General features: G+C 43.1%; 1 protein-coding gene across 1 annotated transcript in view; it reads left to right on the top strand.

Annotated features, from left to right (window-relative positions):
- il16 (interleukin 16) overlaps nucleotides 1-17,741 on the top strand; it is a 140,537-nt gene that overhangs the window by 58,261 nt on the left and 64,535 nt on the right. Inside the window, exons 7-11 of the mRNA XM_060852890.1 lie at nucleotides 1,830-1,944; nucleotides 9,541-9,614; nucleotides 9,716-9,944; nucleotides 13,205-13,322; nucleotides 16,755-16,887. Of these exons, the coding sequence (XP_060708873.1) occupies nucleotides 1,830-1,944; nucleotides 9,541-9,614; nucleotides 9,716-9,944; nucleotides 13,205-13,322; nucleotides 16,755-16,887 (669 nt within the window). The remainder of the gene's footprint in view (nucleotides 1-1,829; nucleotides 1,945-9,540; nucleotides 9,615-9,715; nucleotides 9,945-13,204; nucleotides 13,323-16,754; nucleotides 16,888-17,741) is intronic.

Genomic DNA, 17,741 nt, shown 5'->3' with positions numbered 1-17,741 from the left:
ACTGGGAGTTGGTGAGTGTGGGAGTATTAAGAGGTGATTTTTATCTGAAATCTAGTATTTTTTCTTTAATTTAGCAATTAATTCAACAACGACTGCTTCAAAGGATATATAGGTAAATGGAGGGTGACAATGGTACCAGAAAGGTACCAGAAAGGGAGAGTGCTAGGTAGATAGGGTACCAGAGTGCCAGGTGGGTAGTCTCCCAAGGTACCAGGTGGGTAGGGATCCAGATGGGCAGAGTGTCAGGTGGGTAGGATCCCAGGGTACCAGGTGGGTAGAGATCCAGATGGACAGAGTGCCAAGTGGGTAGGATCTCAGGGTACCAGGTGGATAGGGTCCCAGGGTACCAGTGGGTAGGGGTGCTTGGGAGGTTTCTGCATGGGGGGTCATGGAGTTGACGGGTTTGGCAGGAAGAATTGGGAGTAGGGTCTGGTGCGAGAGTTGTGTTTTGTCTGACAAAGAGGGGTTTGTCAGATCAGCAGGGAGAGGAGGGGATATGGTCTGGTCAGTAGTGGCATTTCAGGCCTAGGGTTTCAGGTTAGAGGTGAAGGGAGCTGGCTCCTGTTTAGGGTAGGGTGTTGGTGGCAGAATCATGTTGGCTGGGGGCTCTGATCGAGGGTGATGACTGTGAGAGTCATGGAGGGACAATGTGGTTGACATAATGTGTGGTTGTTTGAATGGTCAGAGTCGATAAAGTGTGGTGCTGGAAGAAACACAGTGGGTCAAGCCTGAAACATTGATTCTCTTGTTCTTCAGATGCTGCCTGACCTGCTGTGTATTTTAAAGTGCCACACTCTATCTACTTTGACTTCTCCAGCATTTGCAGTCCTCACTATCTCCTGGTAGGATGGTCAGTTTAATAGTTACCCAGGAGAAGGTTTTCAAATTTTTTTTTTGTTGGTAACACTTATCTTAACCAAAGTGGAACTGTATAAATTATCTGACTTTACTGCATTCTTTTGTTGAATCCAGATACAGGGGAACTGCTCATTGGAATCTTCAATTTCCCTGGCAATCCACTGGGTCAGTTATGTCAGGAATTTCACAGGGTATTGGTGCACAACTCAGTCTACATGGCTCAAGTCAGAGGGTCATTGGCTATGAAACAAAATCGGATTTTCAAAGTTTGTGAGAAGATTTGTAGCTCGGGTGCTCGTTGTTGTGGTTCTGTTCGCCGAGCTGGGAATTTGTGTTGCAGACGTTTCGTCCCCTGTCTAGGTGACATCCTCAGTGCTTGGGAGCCTCCAATGAAGCACCTCTGTGATCATTTCTCCGGCATTTGTAGTAGTTTGTCTCTGCCACTTCCGTCTGTCAGTTCCAGCTGTCCGCTGCAGTGGCCGGTATATTGGGTCCAGGTCGATGTGCTTATTGATTGAATCCACATTCATCCACAGATTCAATCAATAAGCACATCATCCTGGACCCAATATACCGGCCACTGCAGCATACAGCTGGAACTGACAGACGGAAGTGGCAGATACAAACCACTATAAATGCCAGAGGAAACAACACAGAAGCACTTCACAGGAGGCTCCCAAGCACTGAGGATGTCACCTAGACAGGGGACGAAACGTCTGCAACACAAATTCCCAGCTCGGCGAACAGAACCATATCAACAAAATAGGATCTCATTGCATCTGGTTTATGGTTGTGACATCAATAGAACAAGGTCCAATTTCATTCCCTTAACAAATATATTTCAAAAATAATTTCATGTGTGACCACTTCTGAGGTGTATAAATGTGACATGGTGCTAGGAGGATGTTAATGTTATTCATGTATATTTCTGAGAATGTTCTACTGTCTAACTGAGGAATGTGATCTCCCAGGGACTAGGCTTCAGTGTGGTCGGAGGAAGAGACAGTGTGTACGGACCAATGGGTATTTTTGTAAAGACAATATACCCAGAAGGAGCAGCAGCTGCTGATGGCAGACTGAGGGAAGGTATGACCTCCAGAGTAACTACTGGATTGGCTTGCGTGGTTCACTTGCATGAAATGCAACAAAGAACTTTATTAGAAAACTATTAGTTATCTATTGCTTTCAGCATCTGTTTCTTCAATAAGATTTTTAAATATCAGTATCGGTATTGTACTGGGCTTGTTAGTCCACTAGGACTTCCCAAGAATCTGGAGAGATTAAAGGCTAATAGTCAGCAAGGTGCAACAAAGGAGAAAAATCATAAGGACATGGAAAACTTGTTCAACAAAATAGTTTCCCTTTATTTACTAATTATAAAAAATATACACAGTGTGATGTTAACCTTCATACTGAAACAATTCAAGGACAGTAGTAGGAATGTCTTGTTGAGATTACACCTGGAGTACTGGGTGCAGTTTTCATCTGTTTTCGTTTATTTATTCACGGGCTAAGGGCAGCGTTTGTAAGATCAGCATTTATTGCCCATCTCAGAGAACAGTTATGAGTCAATCACATTGCTATTGGTTTGGAACCACCTACAGTTGGGTGATAGATTTCCTTTCCTAAAGGACATTAGTGAACCAGATGGGTTTTACCCAACAATCGGCAAATTTCACCATTTGCCATGTTGCCATATTCTACCTGTGACTGGGAATCTGAGTGGAAGCAGGTAAGAGATGTCCCAGCCAGCAGCACAATAGATACAAGATGTTGGAGGAAGTTCAGGAACAAACAATATCAAATGCTACTGACAGTCATAAAGGATGAGTCTGCTTCACAGCGACACTGTGGAAATGCAAACTCGGTGATAAAAGCAGTCTGCAGTTGAGAAAGCTCCCTAAGTCAAACACTGCTTCGTGTGGAAGCTGTTATTTTGATTTGGAAGATATCAGGCAAATAATAATTGGCTAGAGCACGCAGAGGGAGGGAGAGATCAGTTCCTGATCACTATTCCGGGCCTTGTATTAGACAGAGAGTGATTGGATATCCCTTGTATTAGACAGAGAGTGATTGGATATCCATAAAACCATAAGAAATATGAACAGCCCACTCTGCTAATAATACAGTCATGGCTGATCCAATACTCATGACCGTAAAAATGGTAAGACAAGGATAGTAAGGACAATAGCTACCTTTGCTCTGATGCTCCTCATGGTTCGCCTATATTTAAATCGCCACTTACATACAGGAGTCAAAATGGAGCTCTTGAATTACCTCATTGGAGGAGGAGACTCCACAAACTCCTCAATGTTTGAAGAGCCCAGAATATCAATGAAAAGGATAAGGTTGAAGCATTCATAACAATCTTCAGCCATAAGTATTGAGTGGATGATCCATCTCAGCCTCCTCCAGTGATTCCCAGCATCACAGTCATACCAGCCTGCAGTCAATGTTATTCACCTCATGTGAAATCAAGAAAAGGTTGTAGGCACTGGACAATGCAAAGTCTTTGGATCCGGCAAAAGAACTGAAGACGTGTGTTCCAGAACTTGCTGTTCCTCTGGTCAAGCTCTTCCAGTACAGTTATAACATCAGCATCTACCCGAAAATGTGGAACATCGTCCAAGTAAGTCCTGTGCACCAAACACAGGACAAATCAAACCAGGCCAGTTAACCCCAGATTAGTCTTCCCTCAGTCATCTGTAAAGTGAACGAAGGTGTCAGTAACAGTGCTATCCAGCAGCACCTGCTCAGCAATAACCTGCTCAGTGACACCTAGTTTGGGTTCCACCAGGGCCACTCAGCTCCTGGCTTTATCACAGCTTTGGTTCAAACATGGCTCAAACAGCGGAATTCTAGAAATGAGGCGAGAGTAACTGTCCTTGATATCAAGGCCTCATTTTACAAAGTGTAGCATCAAGGAAACCCTGCAAAATGGGATTTGGGGGAGTGTTCTCCACAGGTTGGAATCATAAAGGAAGATGATTGTAGCTGTTGGATGTCAGTCACACGTTTGCACAACATAAATAGAATCTAACCATTGCTTCTGATATTCAATGTGTTATGAACACATAATTCCCCAATATCAACATCCTGGGGTTTACCATTAACCAGAAACTGAACTAGATTAGCCATAGAAATATCAATCCGCTTAAACCTGGAGAAGGAATGATTTGCAATGATTGCATAATGTTCAGCCCCATTTGCAACTCCTCAGAACTGAAACAGTCTCGATCCAAATGCATCAAGATCTAGACATCATCCAGGCTTGAGCTGACAAATAGCAAGTTACATTCATGCCACACAAATGTCAAGAAATGACCATCACCAATAAGAGACAATCTGACCACAGCCCCTTGGAATTCAATAATGTTACCATCACTGAATCCCCTATAACAAACATCTTGGGGGCATCAATGTCGATTTCACCAGTTTCCTCATCTCTCCTCCCCCTCACCTCATTCCAGATCCAACCTTCCAACTCAGCACAGCTCTCTCAAATGGTCCTCCCTATCCATCTTCTTTCCCACCCATTCACTCTACCCTCCACACCAACCTATCACTTATCATCCCCCCACCTTCACCTACCTGTCACCTTCCAAGCTACCTTCCCTCCATCCCCACCCCCCTCCCATTTATCTCTCAGCTCCATTAGCTCCCCCCACCTCCCCATTCCTGATGAAGGGCTTATGTCTGAAAAATCAACTCTCCTGCTCCTCGGATGCTGCCTGACCTGCTGTGTGTTTCCAGCACCACACCTTTTGACCCACATCCACTAACATCCACTCCCTCTACCATTGACACTCAGTAGCAACAGTGTGTACTATCAATAAGATGCACTGTAGATATTCACCAACGTCCTTTGGATAGCATGTTTCAAACTCATGATCATTTCCATCAAGAAGGCCAAGGGCAACAGATACATGGGAACACCAAAGTTCCCTCCCAAGCAACTCACTCACACTGGAAATATATCACTGTTCCTTCAATGGCACTAAGGGATCATTGCACATCAAATGGACTACAACAGTTTAAGAAGCCAGCTCCCCACCACCTTCTGAAGGACAATTAGGGATGGTCAGTAAATGTTGGCCCACCCAACGATGCCACCATCCAATGAATGAATAAGATAAATGAACCAGCGCCTAGGGAGAGGGGGGAATACTGCAGGGAGGGGAAAGGAACTGTGCCTCTGAGGACTTTCAGCTCTGTGTGTGCATAACCCTTTCCAATCGCCCTTTCTCTCAAGCTAGGGGTCAAAGGCACACATTCAGGAGCTTTGTTTCCTCCTCCAGGAACACTTTTCAACCATAGGTTGAAAGGCAGTCTCTCTCAGGAGCTGAGATGATCTTATTTGTTGATAGGATGTGGGTGTTACTAGCCAGACCACCATTTATTGCCATCAAGTAGGTAACCCAACCAGCGGGGGTAGTAGAGACAGATACATGAGGGACGTTTAAGCGACTCTTGGATGATCACATGGATGACAGTAAAATAAAAGGTATGTATGTTAGTTCGTTCTTAGAGTAAGATAAAAGGTCAGCATAACATCGAGGGCCAAAAGGCCTGTACTGTGCTGGACTGTTCTATGTTCTATATTACTTTGAGTCACATGTAGGCCAGGCCAGGTAATGATGACAGACTCCTTTCCCTCAAGAATATAAGTGAACCAGACAGGTTTTTTAAATGACATTATAGATTGCCATTGGCTAGCTTTCTTCTGCAGAATGTTTTCTGATTCAGATTGCACCATCTGCCATGGTGAGATTCGAACCCATTTCTCCAGAACATTGGCCTGCTTCTCTAGATTACCCATCCAAAGATGTTACTAATATCTCCTTCATTACACCAGTGATTAATCGGCAGTCATACCAAAATCATGTCCTTCATGACTTTCCACCTCCTAAACTCTGTACCATCTTCCAGTCCAATAATTCTTCAAGAACTTTTAGATCTCCATCATTGTCCTCTAATGTGAGACCCTCTCAACTTTCTTTGCCACACTAAAGGAGGTCGAGGTCTTCAGGAGTCTCAGTCCCAAACTCTGGGAATCCCTTCAGAAAGGACATGGGAGTGGAAGTTTGCGCCCTCCCTTTGATTAGTTCGATGTTGAGAATTCATTCAGTCAAACAGGAGAGCAGTGAGGGGGTTGTCCCACTTCCTTCCTATGTCTGCCCCAATTAAAGCAGTAGCAGGCCGGACTGTCTTCTCACACTTCTGCCAGTTAAGACCTTTTGGCTGTCAGATAATGTCTCTGGTATAACCTGTACTGGGTCAGGGGCTCATGTAGCGTTCCTTACAGACTCCTACACACACGGGGTTCCTTTATCCAAATAAGGGACCTGACGTCAGGAAGGTGACCACCTCTCAATGAGCGCTGCATTCCCTCTTATTTTCTTTTCACTGCACACACACCTGAGGTGCTTACGATGCAGCAATGTGGAATTCAATGCGTCGGCATCTCATTTGGGTTGTGCGGGCACTCTGAGCTGCTGCCTGGTCTTCCAACTTTGAGGGAACATTGCCTGGGAAATAAGGTGTGGTCTTGTTGTCTGAGATCCGCCATAAACCCACCACACTGTTCCCCCACCTCCCCCAAACCCCTTCCCCACCACCCCTATGCCTTCCCTGTCACTCTAACCCCCTCCCCAACCATTATTCAGATCCGGCCTGGGTGCAGCATTAATCCTGATGCTGGCCCTGTCCCTGGGCTGTAGAGGCAGGTGACACAGCACTGGTGGTTGGTTGGCGGTTTGTGGCTGGTAGGCAGGACCCCTGCTTCTAGGACCCTATTGTCTGTTTGGGACTGCTGGCTTGTAAATGCCTGAGTGCAACTCGAGGTGCCTGGCCTAATATGAGAGGGGACCTCCATGATCAACCACCACTTAAAAGGCCCTAATGTGTTAATTAAAAAACATATAAGACCATAAGACATAGGAGTGGAAGTAAGGCCATTCGGCCTATCGAGTCCACTCTGCCATTCAATCATTGCTGATGGGCATTTCAACTCCACTTACCCGCATTCTCCCCGTAGCCCTTAATTCCTCAGTACATCCTTTCTCAAGTAAGGAGACCAAACTGCACCCAGTACTCCAGGTGTGGCCTCATCTACACCTGGAACATGTTTACTGCTGACAAAAGGGCCTGATCCAACCACCAGGGTGATCAACTGATTTCCTAGCAGGTGAGGAAACTGGCAGCCTCCCCGAGTGCTCGTGGTGACTCCATTTGCTGCAGACTGTGGTGGGGGTTGGGGGGGGGTGGGGGGTCATCTGGGGGTAGGGCTGGAGGCTGAGGCAGAGGAACAAACCACCGGGCGATTGCCGCTGTCGTCCCTGAGCAACATTGCCACCCCTACATGTTTCCACCTCGATCTATGGTTTTTGTCTTATCTACGTTTCTTGTTCAAAATCTAGAGTTTTTTTTCCACAAGACCCCATCACATGTATGGTTATTCATTTAATCTGGAGGAAATCTATGCATTTAAATGTTGGATTTTGAATTTTTCAGCATTATTACCGTTGACTAAATTTGTTCCTGTTTCATGGTGATGATGCTGAAGCTGCATTGAACAGTTTTGTCCTCAGATTCAGCGCCCAGGCCCAGTACGTGTGTGCCCAAGCAAGCATTGCCATTCTGGTTTGGAAATTAAGTTAATGTATTGAGTTGTTGTCTTATATTCACGTAAGCCTTTTCAGCAGAAGTAAAGCATAAAAGCATGAACATAAATGATACCGGTATAGTTTCCTCATTCGTATTATATTGTTCTGAAAAACAACTTGGATTATTTAATCTTATGGATCAATCATATAGTGATATATGTATAGAGTCATAGAGATGTGCAACACGGAAACAGACCCTTCAGTCCATCTCGTCCATGCTGACCAGATATCCTGATCCTAACCTAATCCCGTTTTCCAACACTTGACCCATATCCCTCCAAACCCTTCCTACTCATATGCCCATCCAAATGCCTTTTAAATGTTGCAATTGTACCAGCCTCCACCACTTCCTCTGGCAGCTCATTCCATACACGTACCACCCTCTATGTGAAAAAGTTGCCCCTTAGGTCCCTTTTATATCTTTCCCCTCTCACCCTAAACCTATTCCCTCCATTTCTGGAATCCCCCACCCCAGGGAAAAAGATCTTGTGATAATTATCTCGGGATAGTTGAGGTTAAGACTGCATACGCTTGTCCACACTTTATTGAAGGCATTGTCTACGGTTTTCCCAATATGTATGGTGGCCCTGAGCCACATCACCCCATGAACAAGTCCGAAATCTGCTCCCCCTTATTTTGAGGCTATGCTCCCTAATTCTAGTTTCACCTGTCTGTAGGAGCAACCTCCATGCTTCTATCTTACCAATTCCCTTCATAATTGTATATGTTTCTATAAGATCCCCTCCCCCATTCTTCTGAATTCCCATGAATATATTCCCAGTCTACTCACTCTCTCCTCATAAGCCAACCCCTTCAACTCTGGAACCAACCTAGTGAACCTCCTCTGCACCCCCTTCCAGTGTCAGTACATCCTTTCTCAAGTAAGGAGACCAAACTGCACCCAGTACTCCAGGTGTGGCCTCATCTACACCTGGAACATGTTTACTGCTGACAAAACAAGGAAACGAACAGGTTCAGAGTTTACAACCGGAAATTGCTGAACTGAACATCGAGTTCAGAAGGCTGTAAAATGCATGAAATCCCAGTAATTTTTTCTTTCAAAAATAAGCATATCTCCTTGTTTCTTTTTCTGCTTCACCGTCAGAGGACAGAGGTGTTCAACTGTGGGACAACAGAAATGGAATGATCTGGAGAGTGCTAGGAATTACATGAATAACAAATGGAATTAAACCCTGAAAATGGGAGATGATACTGGGAGAAACTCAGCAGGTCTGGCAGCATTTCTGGAGGGAGAAACAAAGTTAATGTTTCGAGTCCAGCGACACATCTTCAGAATTACACCAGTAGGGATGTGGTTTAAATGCTAAGGAAGGAATGATACATTAATTGTCTGCAATAATTATTCCATTCATTTTAATGTAATCTGTTAGGTACACAACTTCAATGCTTTATCACTGAGAACATGTAACATGTCAAACTGTTCAAATGCACCTGAAGGTACAGGTTACCTATTATGCACAAAACAGGTTATCACAAATTAACTGAGGGTCATCTCCATTCAGATCATTTACTCATTACAGAACCTGTTTAAGTTCATTTCCATGAAAACCAAACAAATGGAAGCAAAGTATGTTCATCACTGGATGAGTATGCACCGGAGCCAGTTTACTCCCTCAATGACAAAGGGGACAACTAACCTTACTGTTCCTTGGGGAACAACTATTAATAATGGGGTTGGGAGCATGGCTGGGGCTTTTCTAAGTGGACTCTGACCGGTCCTATTCCATTCAGATGATTGAGCAGAAAGTAGGTGGGAAATGGACAATGTCGATCACAGGTTTCTTTAGGTTGGCAGACAGCCGGAAATTGGATCTGACCAATGTTGGGTACGGACATTGGACTCTGATTCAACAGCTCAGAAAGACCAAGTCGATTTCTTTTCATTTAGATATCTTACTTTTTGAGATATGAAGCCTTTTTTTGATACTCTTCCACTCTGTGAGACAGATGTAGAACATTTATATATGTTTTTACTGTCAATCTCCCTCCTACATAGGAGATGAAATACTTGAGGTGAATGGAGTTTTGATGAATGAATTAACCCATGATGAAGCTATACAAATATTTAAGGTTAGTCTTCTCATTTTACAGTATGACATTTTAAATTGTTTATTGAATGTTTGTTTTTATTGACCTTTAATGTGTTTTCATTATGTTTTTTTTAAACATAGCACGTGAGGAAAGGAGTACTTACATTAACAGTCAGGACTTGTTTAAGGAGCCCCGGCCTCAGTCAGGGCCGGTCAGGAGCTGAACACCTGAGCCGCTCATGGTCAGCCAGTTCGACCTCTGACTTTAGCAGAGGAGCCTGTTCAAGTTCGGAACTGGATAACATGCTGTTCCTACAAAAGACACCACATCCTAATGACAGGATTATTATGGAGGTCACCTTATTCAAGGGTAAGCAATGGAATGCTCCAGAAATAAATTGTAATTGTTCACTGGCTGTCTGATTTAAGGGGAAAGTGAGGACTGCAGATGCTGGAGATCAGAGTCAAAAAGCACAGCCAGTCAGCGAGTCCCTGAGGAGCAGGAGAGCCGATATTTCAGGCATAAGCCTTTCATCAGATTTAAGTTTCGATAGTAGATTAGTGAGGCAAAGGTTACATCAAATAGGGAAAGTTAGTTCAAGCAATCTGGCTTTGCAGTAGAAAAATGGAAACTAGAACAATGGGAATAATCCAGATAGTTAACACAAGTTGTCGAATCCACGAATGGCTTTCAGGGAGGCCACCTGAAGCCCCACTGAGTCTGGTACATGTGTGTGAGGCCAGTCTGAAGCCTCATGACTGAAGCTTTCTGCTCTCTGGTGGTGAAGCAAGTTAATCCATTATACACACAACCACAGAACTTTCAGTAGAATTCTCACACTCACCTTTCTCATGGTTTAGGAATATGTCTATTCCAGCACGACCAAGAACTGCAAAAATTGAAAACGGTGCTTGTCCTCCATATTTAATTACTCTTCTTGTTAGCACATAGTCATTTGAAAACTATTATTTACATGATACCCTGCAGAGTACGTTTGTCATGAATGGGGGTTCTCCTGCCTTCTCCCCATAATTCCCCATATTCCCTCAGTTCAGATAGTTGTCTAAATTCCTTCTGAATGCCCTAGTTGAAGCTGACTCTGTCACACTTTCTGACAAGGCTGACTTTAATCATTTGCTGCATGAAGACATTTTCCTTGCTGTCACCTTTGTGAGTGATTGAACATTGTGATTGGTGTCTATGCCTTATGCAGGCTGTTGCCACAATGCACTGGGGGCAGTGTGCTGGGTTTCAAACTCCACTATTCCCCGAGTCATCACAAACGTGAAAAAAACTTATCAAATGATTCCAAGTCCTTAATTTATCTGACTGATGAACTCAGGTTAAAATAAAATGCTGAACACTGTTTCTGTATTTAATAAGGAACTAGCTACTTATTGCAAACAGATTGCTTTTAAGAATGGTAACCAGAAATATAATTTCCTAAAATACATTTCTCTAGAAATGGTCTTTATACCCTTTGCTCACAGCATAAAATGAATTTCCCTTAAATATAGACACAAATAACTTTAAAACATATTTTATAAACTCAGATATATTCACAAGTGCATAAATATATGCACAAACTTCTTTAGCAGACACCCAGGATCTTCAATACACTTAGATATGTTACATTGACTTACTGGTCCCAAAATACTCAGAGCACCCCTGCCATCTAATGAGTTATAGTCATCATGGTTTTACATTAGCTCAGCAGTGTCACTCTGCATCTCTGAGTTAATTTCCATGCTGACACTGCAGTGAAATACCAATGATTTGGAGATGCCGGTGTTGGGCTGGGGTGTACAAAGTTAAAAATCACACAACACCAGGTTATAGTCCAACAGGTTTAATTGGAAGCACACTAGCTTTCGGGGCGACGCTCCTTCATCGGGTGATTGTGGAGGGCTCCATCGTAACACAGAATTTATAGCAAAAATTTACAGTGTGATGTAGCTGAAATTATACATTGAAAAATTGATTGTCTATTAAGCCTTTCATCTGTTAGAATACAGTGATAATTTCACTTCTTTCATGTGTAAATCACAAAACATTTTTTTAAAAGTCGCATTCTCGGGTTAGCTGTTAACAATGGTGATAGCTAGACAATATGTTGAAGGTGTTAGCCCCCTGTGTTCTCTGTCTATGACCTGATGTTTAGATTGTTCTAATCTAAAAAGTGAGATAACAGAGTTTTACATAAAGTCATGCAGTTTTTGAGCTCAGAGTTCTACATGAATGTAGACATGAATGTGGAAATACCAAGGGAGTGCTGTGCTGTCAGAGGTGCCATATTTCAGGTGAACTGCTCACCCTAAATCCCTGCTACCCTCTCAGATGGTCATAAAAGACAAATGGCACAATTGAAAAAAGATCAGGGGAGTTTACTGATGGCCAATATTTATTCCTGAGTTAACATCATTCGGCTGTTTGAGTGAACCTTGATGCCTCTGTTTTCCACCTCTCAACAGTGATGGCTGTTACAGTAAATAGCTCCTTAGTTTAATTAATTTGGGTTGTCCTGAGGTCATGAAAGGTGCTACATAAATGCAAGTTCTTTTCTTTGCCTTCCCTCTACAGAAGCCTACAACTCATGGATTGTAGCAAATGATGGCGGAGGGTCAAATTAACCAGTTATAATTATTGAGAGATTGAATTGATGCAAAATGGTTAGCGCACAGAAAATCTCAGAATGGTTCAAGCTCTGAAAGAGGCCATTCGGCCATCATGTCTGCACCAGCTCCCCATAAGGAGTAGTTTGCTTAGAACCAATCCCCTTTGGTGTAAGCCCTGCATGTTCTCCCTTCTTAGGCAATGATCCAACTCTGTCTTGAAAGCCAGGAATGAATTAACCTCGACCCCAATCTCAAGCAGCGCATTCCAGCCAATTTAGCTTGGCCAATTCACCTGACCCGCACATCTTTGGACTGTGGGAGGAAACCGGAGCACCCAGAGGAAACCCACGCAGACAAGTTCTAAACTTGTAATTCACAACACTTCCATGTTTCATAACATCCATGAATTTTGAAACAGTGCTGCGTACCCCAAAATCTAGGTTAATAATAGATTCAGAACAGCAAGAATTCCAACACCAATCCTTAGGGAATTCCACTTTAAAACTCCTCCAATCTGAAAAAAACAACATTCATTAATCACTACACTCTGTTTCTTCTCACACCGTCATCTTGCTCCTGCACCTTTTTTCCCCGTGAGCTATAATTTTGCTCACTGGTCTGTCATGTAGCACTGTATCCTTTTAGAAGTCTACGTACACCACAACAACAGCAATACCTTCAACACCCCTCTCTCTTGCCTCAACAAAGAACTCCAACCTGTTAATTAAATTGTGTTAAATACAATTCACTTTTAATAAATCTGCTCTGGCTTTCTTTAATTAACCTTCACTTTCCCAAGTGACTAATAATTTTATCAGCAGCAAATCTTTGAAGGTTTGTAGAAGTGCCAAAGAAGAATCTTACTGGATTTGAAACGTTAACTCTGTTTTTCTCTCTCGACAGAAGCTGCAAGATCAGCTGAGTTTCTCCAGTCCTATCGGATTTCATTTCATTGAAGTTGTTTATTGGTTGAAATCTAATCCACTTCACTCTCTGGTGTTTCTCTTTCCTCAGAGGATGGTGTTGGTTTGGGAATTGGGTTGTGCAGCGTGTGTACACCCCTGCAACCATCTGGCATTTATATCCACACTCTCTCTCCGGGATCTGTAGCGCATCTGGATGGGAGACTCCGGTAAGAGTTGGAAATATACTGGATAAATTGACCCAGAGTATCTCACAATGCAGCAGCAGCAGCAGCAGTGATTGGGGAATTACATGGAGACCTCAATGTGGCCAGACGCAGGGTTGCGTGAGACGAGGCGAAAATACTAAACATTCTGAGGTTTCACCCAATTCTCCAGTTGGCATCACCAAGTCTTAAGAAAGCAAGAGAGAAAGACTACATTTGTGTAGCAGCTTTCACTAACTCAAGAGATATGAAAATGTTTATGAAAGCTCATTAACAGGAACAGATTCCCTCTATTTACTCTGTCCAACCCATTCGTGATTTTGAAAATCTCAGTCAGATCTCCTTTAGTGATCTGGACGAAGGAACTGAGGGCATTGTTGCTATGTTTGCAGGTAATGCAAAAATAGGTGGAGGAACAGGTAGTGTTGAGGAGGTCAGAAGGCGGTAGAATGACTTGGACAGACTAGGAGAGTGGGCAAAGAATTGGCAGATGGAATTTGGGAAAGTGTGAGGTTACACACTTTGGTAGGAGGAATAAAGGCATAGACCATCTTCTAAATGCAGAAAGGCTTCGGGACAGGGACTTAACAGGCTTAGTTCAGGATTAATTTAAAGTTATTATTATGCAGGTTCATTTGACAGTTAGGAAGGCAAATGAAATGCTGGCATTAATTTCAAGAGAGCTTGAGTACAAGAGCAGACACCTACCGCTGTTGCCAAAAGAAAGGCTCTGGTCAGATTGCATTTGGAAAATGGTGAGCAGTTTTGGGCCCTGTAATCAGAGGGGATCACGGGGAGAAAACTCTTATCATACGAGGAGCTGCTGAGAACTCTGGGTCTGTACTTGGAGTTTAGAAGGAACCTTGTTAAAACTTACAGAATATTGAGCGCCTAGATAGGGTGGACATGGAGAAGATGCCTCCACTAGGAGGAGAGACAAGGACCCAAGGGCACAGCCTCAGAGCGAAGGCATGAGCCTTTAGAACTGAAATGAGATGGAATTTTTGCAGCCAGAGGGTGGCTAATCTGTAGAACTCATTACTGCGGAGGGCTGTGGAAGCCAACTCATTGTCTGTATTTAATTGGGTTCTTGATGAGTAAGGAGATTGAGAGTTTCATGGGGAGGGTAGGATGATGAGGTTGAGAAACATATAAGCCACGATTGAATGGTGGAGTAGGCCCAATGGGCCAACTGCCTAATTCTACTCCTATATCTTATAGTCCTCTCAGCTGCCTTCTCTCCAAGAGTAATCATCTTCATAGCTGAAACTTCTCATTCCTAGAATGAGTCTTTTAATTCACTTCTGCACTCTCTCCAATGCATTCACATTTCCTGAGAGGTAGCTCCTGGAGGCACACGGTCCTTTATATCCTCCAGAGGTCAGTTAACTGATACTGGCTGCCTTATACAACATTTTCATCTTCAAATAGAGTCATTAGATCCTTTACATCTTTCTCAAGAGTTAGGTACAGTCTTGGTTGAACATCTGATCTGCAAGATATCACTGGCAGTGCAGCACCCCCTCAACACTGCAACGCCAGCCTATGTTGATTAAAACCTCAAACACTGAGGAGTTCAGGTTGAATAGGTAACAAGAGGCTTGAGTGACTGAGACAGCCCCTTGCAAGACTGGGTTGAGTTTCTTACCTACTGCTCTGTGGGCTCTCTCCGTTGCTAATTGCATTGAAAAAGCTCCACAGAAGATGAATGTTGAATTATTTTGCGTGGAATAGTCCTGCTTTTCTCAGGGACCACACATAATTCAAGTCACTGCTGCTCAATATTGTGTTTCACAGTGAATAAAAAAAAACCCCAAACAACTGCAGATGCTGGAAATTAGAAACATTAAAATAGAAAAATTGTTGGAAAAACACTGCAGGTTTTGCAGCATCTGTGGAGAGAGAGCAAAGTCAATGTTTTGGGTCCAGTGAATCTTCTTCTTCAGAAAGAAAAATTCTGAAAAGAATCACCGCATCCAAAATGTTAATTCTGTCTGCTCTCCACAGATGCTGCCAGACCTGTTGAGTTTCTCCAGCTATTTCTGTTTTTGTTGTGCTTCACAGATTTGTTTTAAATATTTCTGAAGAGATAGCACTAATTCCTAAGCATACAGAAGGTCTATTTATTAAAGTTTTAAGACATCTTTTTACTCACACTTAGCCCAGCCTTAGCTGCTGGTAGTTTCAGTGCGATCTGTTTAATTGGCTCTTAATCCACACCCAGACTTAATCAATCCATCAAAATTAGCACAGATCAGTTACCAGACCCACACAATCAAAAACAGATCAATTGAACATTTCACTGACAAAGGTATTCAGTGGAGAAAGCAAGGTGGAGAGGTGTAGGAAGAGAATTCCAGAATGAGGGATCTAGGCAACTGAAGGTAAGACCAGTGGCAGAGTGATTAACATTGGGAATTCACAAGCAGCCTGGATTAGAGGAACAAAGATTTCTTGCCTGTTCATGTGGTTGGAGTAGTTGAGAGAGACAGGGAGGGGCACATCCTTGGAGAGATTCATAATCAAGCACTACCACAATGACAGTGGAACAATTTTTAAAAAACTTTTATATATCCATCAGCAGGCTGTGCAAATGTTGAGGCTTTACCTTTTTCATCTCTTGTTAATTCCTCCTCCCTATAATTATAGACTCGTACAGCACGGAGAGAGATCCCTTGGTCCAACTCACCTGTGCTGATCAGACATCCCAATCTGACCTTGTCTCATTTGACCTGTATCCTTCAGCACTTCCAGAAACCTGGATATATCCACACAGATGTCTTGTCAGTATTACAATTGTACCAGCCCCCACCACTTCCTCTGTTCCAAATATGCACCACTTTCTGTATAAAAGCTACCTTTCAGGTCCTTTTATAAGTCTTCCCCTCTCACCTTAAACTTATGCCCTCCTAGTTTTGGACTCATACCTTGGGGAAAAGACTTTGGCTATTCACCTTATCCATACCCCTCATAATTTTATAAAGTTCTGGAAGGTTGCCTCTCAGCCTCCAATGCTCCAAGGCAAAATGCCCCAACCAATTCAGCCTCTCTCTATAGCTCAAACTCCCCAGTCTTAGCATCTGAGATCTTCGCCTGTTCATCTTCTGTCCTTTGACTAGCAGGAGAAAGTCACAATGACACATGAGCAGACTTGGGCAAGGCACATTCTGACTTGAGGGTTATGACTGGGAGCTGCATGCTGTCTCCCTGATAGGCCTAATGTCCTTGGAGTGATACTTTGCTCTGGGAGAGCACACATCGTTAAGAATATTAAAGAAACTGATCCTCTCTGTCCTTTTGTCTGAATTCAGTGGAACTATTAGCTGGATGAACAATTTATGATTCTGCCTCAGATTTATTCAGGCCTGGATACAAATGTATCATCCTTCAGTTAAATAAATAAATCTTATGTTTTTACTTTATCTTTTGCTGTAGGTGCGGTGATCGCATTTTAAAGATTAATACAACAAGTGTCCACAATCTGACCCTGAATGAGGTTTACACGCTCCTACAGCACTGCAAGTCTGGACCTAATGATCTAACGATTAGCCGGCATCCTGATCCCCTGGTAAGAAATCAAGACGGATCTAACTCGGATTTGCATTTTCCCCTGAGTTTGATGTGTTGAAAGATCCCCAGATCTTTCACAAAAGGGCATTGATGAAAATTAGGTGCTGACGCAGAAAGGGACAGCTAAGAATGATACCTGGAGGCTTGGTCAGAGGGATTAGTGTTGAGAAGGTGCAGAGAGGGGTTGACACAGAAGAAATTAACTTATATAGCACTGCTCTTTTATTCCGTTTGTATAACCACATATGTACCAATTCAACAATCTAGGTTGATAGAACAATGAACTGGGTTTTTTATTTGAAGATGAGATTAAATATACACAGTTATAACACTGAGAGACTATGTAGACTTGTGTGACCTGAAGGATTGTTGCTGTATTTTGTTTAGTCTCATGAATTATGCATCAAATCCTGTCTTGTGGTAAATGGTGATCTACAGCATCTTACTTTATACCTCTTTGAAGGTACACGAACAATCACATTACAACAACTATTTGAGTGGACCATGAAGAAGTCTTACTGTCATAGAGACATACAGCACTGAAACAGACTTTTGGGCCGTACTCGTCCATGCCGTCTAGGTTTCCTGAATTTGAACTAATCCCATTTGGCTGTGTTTGGCTCATATCCCTCTAAACCTTTCCTAACCATGTACCTGTCCAAATATCTTTTAACCGTTTGTAATTGTACCAGCCTCCACCACATCCTCTGGCAGTTCATTCCACATACACACAACTGTCTGTGTGAAAATGTTGCCCCTCAGGCCCCTTTTAACTCTTTGCCCACTCACCTTAACCCTATGCTCTGTCGTTTTGGATTTCTCTCCCCTGGGAAAAAGGCCTTGCCTATTCAC

Source organism: Hemiscyllium ocellatum, chromosome 39 (assembly GCF_020745735.1).
Source record: "Hemiscyllium ocellatum isolate sHemOce1 chromosome 39, sHemOce1.pat.X.cur, whole genome shotgun sequence".
Lineage (NCBI taxonomy): Eukaryota > Metazoa > Chordata > Chondrichthyes > Orectolobiformes > Hemiscylliidae > Hemiscyllium > Hemiscyllium ocellatum.
The sequence above is the reverse complement of the archived record's forward strand: the minus strand, read 5'-3'. Positions and strand labels throughout refer to the sequence as shown.